General features: G+C 41.7%; 2 protein-coding genes across 5 annotated transcripts; one reads left to right on the top strand and one right to left on the bottom strand.

The window, feature by feature from the left end:
- Positions 1–4,591: 4,591 nt before the first annotated feature.
- LOC117808237 (complement C1q-like protein 2) lies at positions 4,592–6,930 on the bottom strand. The gene is made up of 2 exons (XM_034677859.1): positions 6,000–6,930; positions 4,592–5,637 (listed from the first exon to the last, which is right to left on the bottom strand). The coding sequence occupies exons 1-2, from the start codon at positions 6,588–6,590 to the stop codon at positions 5,458–5,460; spliced, it is 771 nt and encodes a 256-aa protein (XP_034533750.1). The 5' UTR covers positions 6,591–6,930; the 3' UTR covers positions 4,592–5,457.
- A 4,526-nt stretch (positions 6,931–11,456) lies between these two features.
- LOC117808265 (metalloreductase STEAP3-like) lies at positions 11,457–15,146 on the top strand. Of its 4 annotated transcripts, none has more exons than XM_034677903.1 (8): positions 11,457–11,546; positions 11,654–11,719; positions 12,352–12,404; positions 12,493–12,734; positions 12,925–13,191; positions 13,322–13,849; positions 13,931–14,095; positions 14,681–14,968. In XM_034677903.1, exons 4-8 carry the CDS (start codon positions 12,507–12,509, stop codon positions 14,966–14,968), a joined length of 1,476 nt encoding a protein of 491 aa, XP_034533794.1. In that variant the 5' UTR covers positions 11,457–11,546; positions 11,654–11,719; positions 12,352–12,404; positions 12,493–12,506. The 4 variants fall into 4 exon arrangements, with proteins under 4 accessions (XP_034533794.1, XP_034533792.1, XP_034533791.1 ...); XM_034677901.1 differs by having other exon boundaries at positions 11,458–11,546; positions 11,654–11,733; positions 14,681–15,146; XM_034677900.1 differs by having other exon boundaries at positions 11,464–11,546; positions 11,654–11,704; positions 14,681–15,146.
- Positions 15,147–15,564: the final 418 nt, after the last annotated feature.

Below are 15,564 nucleotides of genomic sequence, written 5' to 3'. Positions count from 1 at the left end.
CCTTCAAATATTGAAATGCCAGCGAGGGCCGTGTTCGCATACAAAACGTCGATTATCATTCACAGAGTTTCCTCTCTCTCAGACTTTTCCCCTCTCTCTCTCCGTCTGCCTTTCTCTCTCTCTCTCCCTCTCTCTGAGGTCCAGGCTCTCTCCAGTAATAATACATGAAGGGCTCCTCTCACTCCTCCATTAATAGGACGAGGGAGAGAAGTAGGAAGGCTGAGGTAAAGGAAGGTTGATCTTTGGCCTGAACACACAAACGCACACACACCCACACTCAGCTATCATTTATAATTGAATGGATAGGTCTATTAAAGCAGATAAATAATTAAGCTTATGGGGACAGCTAAAAGTCCTAATGAGAAGACTGTGACAGATTCACAGATTCTGTCTTATTATGTCTTATATCTTGCTGAGAGGTTTTCTGGAAGCTTCAGGTGATGACAAATAGGCCTCATCTTGTAATTTGCAAATTAAATCAATGCAGGATTGTTTCAGTTCATCAAACAATTCGGACAAAACTCAAATATATCAACAAGTAAGCGGCTGCTAACGTTAAATTTTGACATTTAAAGCCTGGAGAGTGGTGTGTTTTACATTGTACGTACTGCAAACGGCAAAGATCTGTCTCTGAGCATTGTTCAGCACACAAATCAAGAAGCAGCATCCTACAAACTATCGACTGCTGATGGGAGTGACATCCCTAGGTCATGTTGTCAGTACTTGTTAGCAAGTACTTGTTGCTACTGTCCAAGAGTGGTCAACCCCTGCTAACATTAGCTGACTCATAAGCCCAGTTGACAGTTTGACACTGCAAGTAGGGGTGCTGTTTCAAGAGGAGTCTTGGCCAGTGTGCTGCTGCATATGGACGACTTTAAACACATTGTTTTGATGCAAACGGAAAATGTCAACAAGCAGAAGCAAAATGTGCCGGAACCCTTTTGTTGTGTTGCTCATGTGAGTGAAAGTTAATAAATGTAGTCAAAAGGTTTTGACCAATCAGAATCAAGCATCTTACACAGCATTACACTACATTTTAAGCTGTTTCCTATGGCACAGTAAGTATGTTAGGGCTCATTTAATTGGAGCACCAAATGTAGGCATGATAGAAGTGTCTGTGTGAGTGTGAGTGTGAGTGTGTGTGTCCCCTCATCAGCCATGCTGCTTGGGGCCACTCTAACCTTTCAGAAGACTCTCAGAGGATCATCTCTCGTATCTCGCAGACCGGGCCTGTCACTGTCATCAAAAGAGATGAAAGATATAGTCGTCATTGGCTTTGTTACAATAAAGCTGCCTGTTACTTAACCTTTATTCTTCTATGTTTAAAAAGTGACAGATTGCATGAGACAGCTCAACAAAAACTTCCTTTAAGACATGGGTTTCAATCAATTAAACCTTGGATATGTCACAGAGTTGAAGACAGACAGATGACTGTCAATTCTACACAGTCTGAGTATCCTTAGAATACTTAAGAAATAGTATTTTAATATTAATATTGAAGAAATGTCTGTTAAAATATGAAATCGCTTACCCAAATGGCCACAAGATGACTCGGGATGAAAACTTGAAAGTTCCTGCAACAACCTGCAAAGACAAAGACCTAACAGCCAATTAGATAAGGAAAAGCATTCCTTTGAACTAAATGATAATGACAAAATGAAGACATCCATAAATATACATATTTAACAGGTAATGTTTATAACAGTCATCCATTAGAAAGTTAGCTAACTGGTACTTGAAGCAAAGTAAAATCCAAGAAATGATAACTCCTCAAGTCAGGCCTTCTTTCATCAACAAATACATGTTCAAAAATGCAGATGCTTAGACTTGGATCTCTTTATCAAACCAAAATTAGATACATTTTACTTTTGCAAGACTGCAGTCCTGCTGCATGAGAATGGATGAACCCTGTAGCATACTGTCTCTGCAAAGCCACCCACAGCCTAACAAGCCTTAACCTGAGTTCAAATCTGCAATATGTGTATATTTCTCTTCATTTGTCAGTTTAATTTGCCTGTATGAGCAAAAGGATGGTTTATTGTTGTGCTCCTGTGTTCCTTCCGTTCCCCTCTCTCTGTTTACCTCCACTATCCCTCATTTGGCCGATTAAACCTGAAAAGATATGTAATTTTCAAACTGCAGACTGACAGATGAGTCAGTGTTTGGCTGAATCAGTATCTAGCATATGTGGGACTGAGAAGAAATCCCACTGAAGCAAATTTGATATCAGTGGCTGTGTCTCATTCTTTGCATTTGCCCTCTGGGACTTTGATATAAAGACAGAAATGTTAAAAAAAGATAATTTTTTTATATAAACAGGATTGCAGAGGTATGCCAACCCAAGTACCTTGAGTATCAAGAACTCTAGTTTAGCTTTAGATATCTACAAGTAGTATGGGAGGTAGAGCAATCAGGTATGAGGCCTCTCTCTGTTTGGAAACATTTTCCAGTAAGGGTCTGGGAGGCAAACACCTTCTCTACCTTTAAAGTTTTATTTATTTATTTTTGGGGGGCATGTGGATAGAGATAGGGAATGTGGGGAGCAGAGAGTGGGGGAGGACATGCAGCAAATGGCCATGGCCGGGAGTCGAACCTGCGACCACTGCGACATAGCCTAAGGCTGAAAGAGAGGCATAAGCAGGAGGTTTTCGTTGTCTGTTATAGAGACAATTCTCAGTTCCCTTCTTTGCAAGTCTTTTCAGATACTCCTCTTTGTATTTCACTCCTGGCAGGGTGGCATTTGCATCACTGACATGCTTATGAATCAATCATTGAAAGGAGGAAATCAGCAGAGTGAAAGAATGAGGAGAGGTTTTAAAAATGTCCCAATGGATGGCTGCTTGAGCGGCGGGTTCTCATTGTTGATCCATCAATCAGACGCTTATATCAACTGAGGCAGCCAGCTCTTCCTCAATGAAGACACAGCCCAGTACGTCCTAATATTGTTAACTCTTATATGTTTAAAAATCAGAAGTATCTCTCATGGGGTTGGCATGTACGACAAACAACATACACTTCAAGTCTGACCACAGTCTGTGTGATTGTGGCCTCGTCCTACTTCTATCATCCATCAGAGAACTCCCCTCTTATATGTGTCATCCAGCAATTCCTCATTGTCACCTAGTCTGGGGGAGTGGAGCAGTCTGATCATGTCTGGTGTTGTTAAAGAAATAGTATGTGTGTAAGTGTGTGTGTGTGCAAGCATTACTCAATCGTTGGTGACACTTCCTGCTGTTGATGTCTCTGTTGGTGTCAGCAGCTTCGTTGTTAATCCTAAATGTGTCTGCAGTGGGGGATCAGAGTCGTCACAAGGCCAAATGCATCGATCTTAAGATAGTTTAACACAAAAGGAAAAAAATGTAAGAATAAATGCAACTTTCACTTTAGCTAGTTAGAGCGGTAAGGAAAAACATCCTTTTAACAGGCAGAAACCTCAAGCAGAACCAGACTCATGTTAGACCGCCATCTGCCTCAACCGAGTTGGGCTTGGAAAGATGGATAGAGGAGAATAAGAGAGAGAGAGAGACAGATAGAAGTAGTAGAAGTACCTGTTACCACTGGAGTCCAGCACGTCCGTATCAGCAGGACATCTATGGCAGCGACTCAGAGGAACCTACGAGACAAGGGAGCTCAGGGAGTCCAGAAAAGTCTATGGTTAGTAACTTTGATGGGACAGGGTGAGATAGGATCCCAGTGTGTCAGTGTGCCAGTTCCCCCGGCAGTCTAAGCCTATAGCAGAATAACTAAGAGCTGGTCCAAGCCTGAGCCAGCTCCAACTCTAAAAAACGAATGTTTTAAAGTGACAGTGAAAGCTTACACGTTCGAACAGTGTTTTCTCCATGTTTGTAAAAAGCTGTACTGTCTACATCATCACATTTCAGAGACAACTATTAATATCTCCTTCTATAAGCAGCTCCAAGAAGACAACAATCCCATCTGAGGAGAACATAATATATTTGTAGAGTGCAATAATAAGCCAGCACCTAAATAGAGGTTGATCCAACCAGACATGCTAATATTGATTTTTCTAGGATTTCCATTTAAATTGACAGGAGTGGAGTGTGTGAACAGCTGGATGGTGTGTGTCCCTGAGGGGATGGAATTAAAAAGAATCAAACACATAAAAAAAAGACAGAATCTTAATGAAGTTTTACAGCAGTGTTTTAGCCTGGTCAAGCCTTCACAAATCAACATACAAGTAAATCAGAAGAGAAACACAAGGGGTGACAGCCTCCTACTTTGATGTTGGAATAGAAGATAGAGATAGAAGTGTGGGGACCCAAAAAAAAGAGAGTGTGATTCAAAGTATGGTGCAATACAGAGCACACAGATCAGATGCTGGAGGCCTTCAGTTCTGCAAATTTGACCTCTAGACAACCTTAATAACCTTTGGAATCATCTACCAGTCAGGGTCCGGGAGGCAGAAACCCTCTCTCAAAAACGTTCCTTTTTGATAAAGCTTAAAGTTGAAGCTGGCTCAGACTTGGACCAGGTCTTAGTTATGCTGCTTTAAGCTTATACTGGTGGGAGAACTGGCACACTGGCAAATTTCCATTGATTAAGAAAGACCAAAACTAAATAGTTTGTCAAACAATATTTATTTGCATATATGAGAACAAAATCAAACATTTATTTTCAGGTTAGGACATCCTTTGTAGGCTTATGTGTCATGTTTTAGTATTTTGTGAAACTGACCACTACTAAAAAGCACCACAATTTAACATTTTTTTGGCAATTAAGATTGTTAGATTATGTATTTTTCAACGCATTTGGAATATGAAGTCTGTCGACTTTGGCACACCATTGCAACAGGTCAGTTATCAAGTAAAGGTACAGTATGCCTGATTAAATCTGTACTTGCTTTTTAAGCGACAGGAGAAATAAATACATCCACAGAATGTGTGTTCATTTTCAAACCAAGCAAGAAACAGGAGGTAGCACATCTGCCTTTCTTTGCAAAATGTTCATTTGCAGTAATTTGACAACAGAGTGACCATTTAGTCGGCTATTATGATTGGCAAGCTAACTGCTGATTTACTAGTAGCCCGGTAACATAGAAGCAATAGTTGGTCCTTTAGTGTACAGTGCTGTTTTTTTAAAGGCAGGAAAACTGAAAACGTATTCCTCAAAGTTTAAATCTGGAAATCAAATAGCTATAATCAATAATTGATTCTTCTTTTGCTGTCTGGAAGCCTTAAAAGACAGTGAGGCCTTTACCCTCATAACATCTTGGAAATATGTCCCCCACAGTTCAAGGAACTTAGAGGCTTAGGGGGTTATGTTTGTGGTCTCTACAGGTTACTCTACTCTGCTGAGTTTAAGTTAAATAAATACACAAAAAGAAGTCCAAACTCACTAAAGTTAAAGCTGTGTTGAACAGAGGAGAAACATATCAGACTGTGTAATCAAATCAAATCATCAGAAAGTGTTTCTGTCCATGGAGCTGTCACAGTGTGTTCAGTCCGGGTATAAGATGAAACCAGAGAAGGTGCTGTACTTGTTGTTGTTCCCTCCATGAGCTTTCCCCCCGTCCAGCTTGACGTAAATCTCATCTCCAGAGTCCAAGTGGAGCACAGCACTGTTGCTGGCATAATCGTAGTTCTGGTCAGCATCCTGGGCAATGGCACTGGCACGAACCTGGGGGTATAAAGAAGGACATGACTTCCTGTACTGAAGACACAGCAGAAAAAGGACTGAGTAAAGTTAGTTTAATATTGCCTAGAATAAATGTTCAGTGATCATACATCATAAAAATGTAGTGTGAATATTTAAAAGTCACTTTTTTAATCACATTTAGAGCAATATGTGTGATCTTTTTAAATCTAAATCTAAATGTGATTTCAAAAGTATTTTTCAAAATGTAATTAAATAAAGTTATGCCCTCATAATTCGTGTTGACTGGAAATAAGAAGTGTCACATGAGGGTAGCCATTTGTTTTCTAATCTACCTGCCAGCTACTGATGTTCCTGCAGGGTCAACTTTAATACAACAAGGCTACCTGTCCGTTCTTGCACAGGTCGGCCCACATGCTGGTCCCATCCCCTCCTCGCATCAACACATGGTAGGTGAAGAAGTAGATCCCTGACACATGACACGTGAACTTCCCTGTGTTGGCGTCATAGTGGTTCCCCAAGTTTGTGATCACGTCGTCAAACTTCAACACCTCGTACCCCTCATGTGGATTCTTCAGACCCACATAGAAGGCGATCCTGAAACTGTTTGCTGTGGTATTCACCCCGTCTGTGTCCGCGTTCTCAGCTCCTGTTACTGCAGGGAAGGAGAGTTTACCGTCACCGCGCCCACCTGGTGGCCCCCTCGGACCTGGGGGTCCAGGTTCTCCCCGTGGACCTCTTGGTCCTGGTTTACCCGGCCGCCCGGTCTCCCCACGGCTCCCTTGCGCCATAGGAGGCTGCGGTTCGACACCATTCATATTCTGGATCACCTCCATGGCGGTGGCACCTCCAGGTTTGGGGGTGTACGGGTCACACACCATCCGACAGGTGCCCATCATCTCGTAGTAGTGAGCGGAGGTTTTGGAGGTCCGGATCAGGAGTAACGGGACCACAACGGCCAGAACCAGGAGAGTCATCACGATGGCAGCCACTGCAAAGATCACAGACCTCTTCCTGCGCGCGGTTCGGGGAGCAGCGGACTGCAGGAGATCAGAGGAGCCTTTACGCAGAGGAATTGTGACAGAGGATGCGCGCTCACAGGACCCAAAAAGAGAGGGATGAAGTTAATGAAAGACACATTCCTCCTCTAGCTGCAGTCTTTAGTGGATCCGAACCCCCTGAGTAAAGGGGCAGGGGGATGACAGAGAAGCGGCTGGGTGTGTGGGTAGATGGATGTGTGCGCACGGGCAGCTGTGGTCTAGGTCCAGTCAGCTGTCCAAAGTAGGCGCAGAGAAGACCGGAAGATGGAGTGTGGTTTTCAAAATAAAACCGAAAGTTCCAAATGTCCTGCGTTTGCAAACACAAAAACATATATAAGAAAGTAAATAAGCTTTGTTTAATATTATCAGAGCTTCAATTGACATAATTGATAATTTATTCCAGTAGATCTCAACAATATGGAGTCATTTAGGCCTGTGTAAATCCTTTAAACCATCTGCATAATCTGATTTTGAATCAGTGGTTTACATTAATATTTTATTATTCTAATTTGGACATGGGAGGAAGTGGGTTTGGTTGACAGGTAGAGCTGGGTGTCATCCACATAGCAATGAAAACTGATGTTAAATTTACAGAAGATATTGACGTGTGATCAGTTTGCCTCTGGCGTTTCTCATGTCAGTGAAAGTTAATAACCATTGTCAATCAGAATCAAGCATCTCACACAACAACAAAGCCATAATAAAAGGTTGATAACAACAAATGTCAAGAAGTAAAATGTCAGTGATTTATATTTTAAACTAAAGTGGAAAAACCACCTTGAGAGACGTAATCTTCTACCTCAGGCTAGAACTTTTGAAAACAACAGCTTAGCCTAACTACATCACCAGACTATGAGGGGTCTTTTCAAAGTCAGAACCAGTAGCTGAAGGCAAGTTCACTATGGTCACATTATATGACCAACAGCATGGTCATTCTACAAACACACAAATCCAGACAGAGAGGGAAGATGAAAAACAGACTGAGGGGGAGAAAGAGGATAATGTATTCAGGAAATGGACCAGAGATGTCTGACTGCTGTCGACACCTTGTGCTCTAAGCTCCCCGGCTGCAGGGACATATTTGATGTCTTGTTTCAGAAGGCGGAGAGCCACGGGTCTTGAATTTCGATACTTCCATTCATTTAAATTCTGCCCATGTGGAGACATTCATTACTCTAATGCATACAGATTTGTCTTAAGTGCCTCTTTAGCCTTTTTTTCCCCATTCGTTCTAAGCTTTTTCTCACTGAAAATAAAAGCCTCTATCAATTTCTTATTTTTTCTGGAGCACAAATTCCCCTGATGAACCTTGTCGGTTGGGAACCGAGCACCTGGAATTGGAGCACAGGTCCCACATCCACAACAGAGGCTTTAGAGCTCAAGGTGATGTTGAGAAATCTTCAGAGGCCAGAGATGAGGCTTAACTGAAGCCTGATGGTCAAACACGCTGAAGATTTCCTCCCTCCCACACACACACTCTCTTGCACACACACACACAAAAACCCACACACACATCCAAAACAACTACAGGCAATTTCAAGTTGTGCTCAGCTCAGCTTTTAACTACAGAGGACATGATTTCAGCCGGGGTGCTCATGTCTGAAGGTGAGAGAGAGCAGAATGTGCAGTGGGTCCAACGTGAAATTGAGGTTGAATTTGGAGGATGTGACGATGCTAAGATGTATGGAATTTGAATGTGTGGCAATGCAATTTAAATAAAAACCTGGAATACATCTAAAGGCATTTGCAAAACATCTCGCTCTCTGACTACATCACTGCAGGAATGACCTTTACTCGGGATTAGTACTTTAAACAGTATCTCCGGGCTATTATGAGCCATGCACGACACATTGTCCACATTGTGCACTGCAGTTGCTGAGATTATCCCGCCCTGCAGTCCTGAACATACTCGTACAAACACTGCATATCCACAGACTGCTGCTGTGTCATACACACGACCCATAGGATTGTACAAGTGAATCAGTCTGTCATGAGCTGCCATCAGATCTCTTACTGTAAATGCTGAAACATACATACAGTTAGATAATCATTAACAAAGACCTAACATCAAGACAGGACTCAGTCTGATCTCATCTTAAGCCACCATGAGCAGAGCACTTTGCAGCATTAAGCTAGTTACAGCTGCAAGGACAAACTTCCTTTAACAGGCAGAAACCTCAAGCAGAACCAGACTCATGTTAGACACACATCTTCCTATTGCCCTTCTGAACACTACGCTCCCAGCATGCAGGCCTGCTGGTCGTACCTAAAGTCTCTTTAAGTATTATGGGAGGTAGAGCCTTCAGTTTTCAGGCCCAACTTCTATTCCAATCCCAACACGGTCTCAGCAGATGGATGTTTAACACGAGTCTGGTTCTGCTTGAGGTTTCTGCCTGTTAAAAGTTGTAGAATAAACATCCTTCTCACATTACATTTTCCGCTGAATTATTTCACCGAACACTAAAAGTGACACCTGAATTCTTCTGCTGGGTGCTCGTGTAAAGGCGCTATTGTTTTGACCTGCGAGTTTAGTGGTTCACCACACTTGGAGACATTCGTAACTGATACCGAAATCTCCAAATCACAAATGTATGTCAAGGACTGTGGCCTGAAGAGCAGTGTAAAACTCTGAAAAGGCCATGGACATAAGAGGGTGAAAGAGAGAGTGTATATGTTTGTGTGATGGTGGAACTGCTGCAGTGCTGCGAGCAAGGGGGATTCAACCTTTTGCAAGTGGCAAAGGCAGACTTGATGGAGTCATTCTGACAGTGACTAACCTCTGGTCAGATATCTTTAAAAAAAAATGTTGACATGGTTTTATATACTAATCAAATATACAAGTTTAAAATCAGAAGAGGGAGTAAAAGAGGGGAAATACAAGAGCCTATTTACACTATGTTGTAAAAGGAAAATTTAAAGAAAATAAAAATTAAGAATTAATCTTTTTCAAACAATGTGAAATAATAGTTCTTTATTGCACATACAATAAATAAATCATATTAAACTCTGTCCTGTCAGGGACCTTGAGTGCTCTGAAAGGCGCTTTTAAATTATATGTATTATTATATCATTATTATTATTATTATTATTATTATTATTATTATTATTAGGCTTCCAAATTCATATCTGGAAGTACGTTAGTCTTGATAAACCCAGTGCTCTCTTTTCTGTATTATCTTGAGAGGCACCCTACTGCAGGCAAGATGGCGCCGCCACAACATCCACACCGGAAGTCCATACCGGAAGTCCATACCGGAAGTGATTCTTTAACCCCCTCTCTACCCAATGCCGGATGCTTCGAACTGGAAGTTTCTTCTTCGTGTAGCGTATTGATTGCATTAGTCTGTCGCTGCTAAATCAATTAGCAGAAAGCTAATTGTGATAGAGAGAGTGAGTGAGAGAGATCCCGCTGTGTATGAAGAACAGAATAATGTAGAGTGTTAGTGTGTGTGGGGGGAGGGGATGAGAAGGAAAAGACTGTAAGTAAGAGGGAAAATACACTCAAGCTGTACACAGAGATCTATATTCACCACAAAAACAACAGAGGCTCCCCAGAAATGTGTACTGTACATCTATCATCAGTGGCTGACAGTGGTGCCTCAAGTTGAAATATTTTAGTCCTAATATTTTATGTTGATTTGGAGTTTGTAATAGCAAAAGTGTATTGTTCTTTTTCAAGTACAACATTATCAATACAAAAGGGTTAAGACATCATACATATAACATTAAAAGAACATAAAATAAAGTATAATTCTACATTTCAAGTAGGGGTTGGATGGAAAGAAACAGTAGCTATGTATACATTTGCAGTTTTTCTAGTCATTCTAATTGAAGGTTCCAACTTCAATGTTTTCATGGACGCCAAATAAAGTGATCTTGTTAAGACATTGGTGTACATGCATCAAGCATTCAATCTGAATAAAACTGTTTGACAAGCTCAGAGTGTTTACGCCCATCTAATGTCTCAAAATAGAAGGAGAAACCATTCCCTCCGTTTGTTCTTGTGGTTAATGAACACCCCTGTCACTGTGTCATTGTAACGTGTTACAAATTATGTTAAAAAAGAAACAGTCACCACACACCTCTACATTTTCCTCCTCCACTCGCCCCTGCACCATAGATAACATTCTGCTCTTCTCTCGTGACTGTGGATCTACTCTGGATCTGTATTTCATTCATTCATTAATCTATACATGTGATCACATAGGCAGACAGCATGCAAGGTAATTTGGAACAAACACTACAGCAAACTGTACTGAGGTACAGTCAGGCTAACACAACATAAAATAGCATATGACCCAGACAAAACAAGAGAGGCATATGCAGATGTCATCACGGCAGCATCATAATCAGCTTTAAGTATTTCAACACACACTCGGAACAAAAGGCTGTGCATGGCTGAGACGTTAACACTATAACTTAGTGATTCGTGCAGGCTTCTAAGTAACTTCTCAAAACAGTAAATTCTCAACAGCCTATACACTTTTGGAGTCAATCAACTAGTCAATAATACTGATACGATTAAAATGTAAGTGCAAAAAAGTTCATAGAATTACGCGTAAACCTACGTGTTTTTGAAGGCTTTTATTTTGCGTTCACGTTCCTGTTTTTCAAGGCTTTTATTTTTGTAACTTTCGGTATGGACTTCCGGTGTGGGTGTTATTGCAACGTTTTTAGCTTTGTAACTTCCGGTATGGACTTCCGGTATGGACTTCCGGTGTGGATGTTGTGGCGGCGCCATCTTGCCTGCAGTAGGGTACTCTTGATTATCTTCTCCACACATATGGGGGCGTGGCCAGGGCGGGACTTTTGGCAAGTGCGTCATCTTATCAGGAAGAGACGCAACTGCCCCAAAGAGCGAGGGGACGCAGTGTGGGTGCGTGATCTGAAGAGGTAAAAGTACTGCTGAAAGTTTGAAGAAAGTGTCTTTATTGAACATGAACTACCTTTCCTTTAACTGATCATTTCATCTGTCTGTCTCTGCCCTGTGTGGAAAGTAGGAGAGTCTCGTGCGGAGGAAAAGTTTCCATGAGTTCAGCCAAGGACAACAAGTAAGAGGGCTTCAGGTGCTTCTTTTACCGTAGGTTTTCTGCATTTTAATGTGATATTGGAAAGTGGTTTACTTTAATAACTAAAACAGACACGCTTTAAACAACATCTGATTACTCGTATGCAATGCACATATCAACACAGCCTAACAGTAGGATGATGACGCAAATGACAACTATATGTATTAACATGTTTGTGTATGTAAATATGTAAACATATATTTTATGTGTATATGTATATATTTTTATGTGTAAATGTAAATGTGTTTATGTATATATACATATTTATACATTTGTATATATGTATATGTAAATATATAAGTATATGTATGTGTATACACTGTATATGTATATCTGTGATATATTTGTGTGTTTATATAAATGTGTGCATGCGTATGTATACAAACATACTGTATATACATACATAACCATACATGTATATATAGACACATACATACATGCATACACACACATACATGCATATACACACATATGTATATATACGCACATATGTATATACACACATACATATATATATACACATTCATGCATATATGCACACACATGCATATATGCACACACACAAAAAAAAACTGGCCTTAATCTGTATTTTTAACATTTTTTATCACTTTCAATTACTTTTGTTGTAGGACCCATGCTGGATGAAAAGGAGGCTTCATAAGGTTTATACCTGACTATCACTGTAAGTATGAAGTAGCATGTATCCTGTTTAAAGTTGATAAGTAAACACAAACCTCTACTTGATGATGATGCATGACTCTTCTTAATAGTTTGTCGGTGCAACATGCCTGATGAAATGGCGAGGCCCCTAATCCGAGAAAGAGGGGAAGGAGCGGGCTCCCGAAATTTTGAAGCCTCCATGTCTGAACTTGGTGCTCCGGTCGTTGGCATTCTGGGGACGGGGGATTTCTCCCGCTCACTGGCAACAAGGTTGGTGGCCTCTGGCTACCAGGTGGTGGTGGGAAGTCGAACCCCAAAACGCTCTGTGGCTCTATTCCCTGAAGAGGCTGAGGTAACACACACATACACAGAGACACTAACACCCACAGTGTAAGAGATGTTTTGGTTTATCCCCTTTAAGGAGATAATTACACATCACCCGACTTAGTCGGCTCACCATAATCACTGTTGTTATTATCTCCCATTTATTGACAGAATGTCGTGCAACCATTCACTGCTTTCATTTGTGTGTTACTTTTCAGGTGACAACCCAGTTAGAGGCAGCCAGTCAGGCCGATCTGGTCTTTGTTGCTGTGTTCCCTGAGCACCATTCCACACTGGTGCAGCTGAAGCCGGCGCTGGCTGGGAAGACACTTGTGGACGTCAGCAATGGTTTGAGAGTCAACCGAGACGGGCCCTCGAATGCCGAACGGCTAGCTGACATGTTCCCGGAGAGTTCTGTGGTGAAAGGATTCAACACCATATCAGCCTGGACACTCCAGATGGGACCTCGGGATGGAAGCAGGCAGGTGGGATACATCAGCTGGCCCTTGTAGTTTTAGATGTTAAAGAGGTGCAGTGAGACTTTTGAATTTTAAAAGACATTTAGAAGGTTGAAATAATGTGAATCTCTTAACTTTACTTTGCCTTCTCATCAAGGTGTTCCTGTGCAGCAACAGCAGCAAGGCCAAGAGTCCAGTGATGCAGCTCTGTCGCAGAATGGGCTTCATCCCTGTGGACATGGGTCTCCTCTCGTCTTCTCTGGAGATTGAAAACCTCCCTCTGTATTTATTCCCCTCCTGGCGCATCCCAGTTATCTGCACTCTCTCCCTGTTCCTATTCTTCTACTTGTACAACTTCCTCCGGGATATTCTGCAGCCCTACGTCACAGCAAGGAAGAGCGTTTTCTACAAAATGCCGATAGAGACTGTTAATGTCACTCTTCCATGTGTGGCCTTGGTGATGATGGCGCTGGTGTATCTGCCGGGTTTATTGGCCGCGTTCCTGCAGCTGTGGTGGGGCACCAAGTACAAACGCTTCCCCTGTTGGCTGGACCGATGGCTCACTGGGAGGAAGCAGTTTGGGCTGTGTAGCTTCATGTGCGCAGTGCTGCATGCGATCTACAGTCTGTGTCTCCCCATGAGGAAGTCAGCCCGCTACAAACTGCTCAACCTTGCTTTCAAACAGGTGAGAGGGTTACTTTGAGGAAGTTGAAATCAATGTGCCATCAGCGTATCGGTGAATATCATTGTTGTGTGTTTTCTGCAGGTGAAAGACCAGGTGGAGGTCTCATGGGTGGAAGAGGACGTCTGGAGGATGGAGCTGTACCTCTCAGCAGGCATCATGGCCCTGGGTCTGCTCTCTCTGCTGGCCGTCACTTCGCTGCCCACTGTGTCGAACACTGTTAACTGGAGAGAGTTCAGCTTCATACAGGTACACACACACACACACACACACATGCAGACTCTGTCCACTGCTATGACTGTACGAACACAAGTGTTTGCACTTCTCAAAAATGCCCCAGACTATGACAAAGCCATTAGAGGTGGTGTGACTCAGTACACACACTTCTTCCACTCCCCCTTGTTCTTGAATTCCCCAACCAGGACCTTAGATTCTCTAGGACTTGTGACCTGTCTTTGCTGACATTTTCCTTTCATATTTCTGTTAACGCTAATCCGGTGGCTTTAAGATTAGTCACGTGCCGACAGCCAGGGTGATGAAAGGCAACTTTCTGACCCAGCATTAAGACAGGATAAGATCCAGCCCCCGCTTACAGACACGACTCAGACTAATCTCATCTTAATACACCATTTTTATCAAATTTTATTTTTTTGTTAAATTTAACATTTTTGAAAATTGTGTTTCTAAAGGTCTGCTGTAACCTTGAATTAAAGAGTTAACCAATGAGCATACAATATTGCCTTGCGTTTTCAACAACTTGATCATGCAGTGGAAGACAGTGAAGTTCCAAATCCTCAAACCTCTAACCTGACACCTTCATTCTCCTCTCTGCAGTCCACTCTAGGTTACTGCACCTTGTCCATGGCCACCCTCCACACACTCCTCTTCGGTTGGAACCGCGCCTTTGACCCCGGCCAGTACCGCTTCAATCTGCCTCCTACATTTATGCTGGTCCTGATTCTTCCCATCACAGTTCTGCTGGGTCGCCTGGCTCTGTTTGTGCCCTGTGTGGCCGGGCGGCTCAGACAGATCCGCCGTGGCTGGGAGAAGAGCAGACACATCCGCTTCATCCTGCCGGAAGACAACTGCCGTAATGGAGTAGAGGATGTCAGTCATGTTTGATGAACACACCGTTAGAGACATGTGGAATCTAATAATACTGTTGCACAATGCACTGCCAATAATATCGTTTTCCAGTGTATTTCCAATTCGTATTTTGTTTTTGTCTTGAGTTATATGTGTTCTTGCCAAAGACAACTCTCTGTTTTGTGATTGTTTTAAATAAATTGAAATAAAACAACATTGTTATGACCTGGAGTTGAAGCCGTATCTTGACATAGAAGCAAGGTGCCAGATATAAAGATATGTACATATCAGTACAGATTATTATCATTATTACTATAACTATTATTATTATTAATATTATACCATATTATATTTTGTTATATTACATTTTTATTATTCATTACAACTGACCATGTTACTATTATATAGTACTTTTTACTATTCTCTAAATTTCTTTTTAATATACATTTTTAATGAAGTTTCATTTTTTAAGATAACTCTAATTAATAATGTTATTTTTACTCACCCAACTTCAGTTGTAAAAAAATGTTTTTGGAAACATTTTGAAAATGATCTTACTTTAAGTGTACTCTTTCTACAATGTCTGTGTTGCCTATTGTGTATGGATGCTGCCATCTAGTGGTGGATATATA

This window comes from Notolabrus celidotus, chromosome 24 (genome assembly GCF_009762535.1).
Source record: "Notolabrus celidotus isolate fNotCel1 chromosome 24, fNotCel1.pri, whole genome shotgun sequence".
Classification (NCBI taxonomy): Eukaryota; Metazoa; Chordata; class Actinopteri; order Labriformes; family Labridae; genus Notolabrus; species Notolabrus celidotus.
This window is presented reverse-complemented; position numbering and strand designations above follow the sequence as displayed.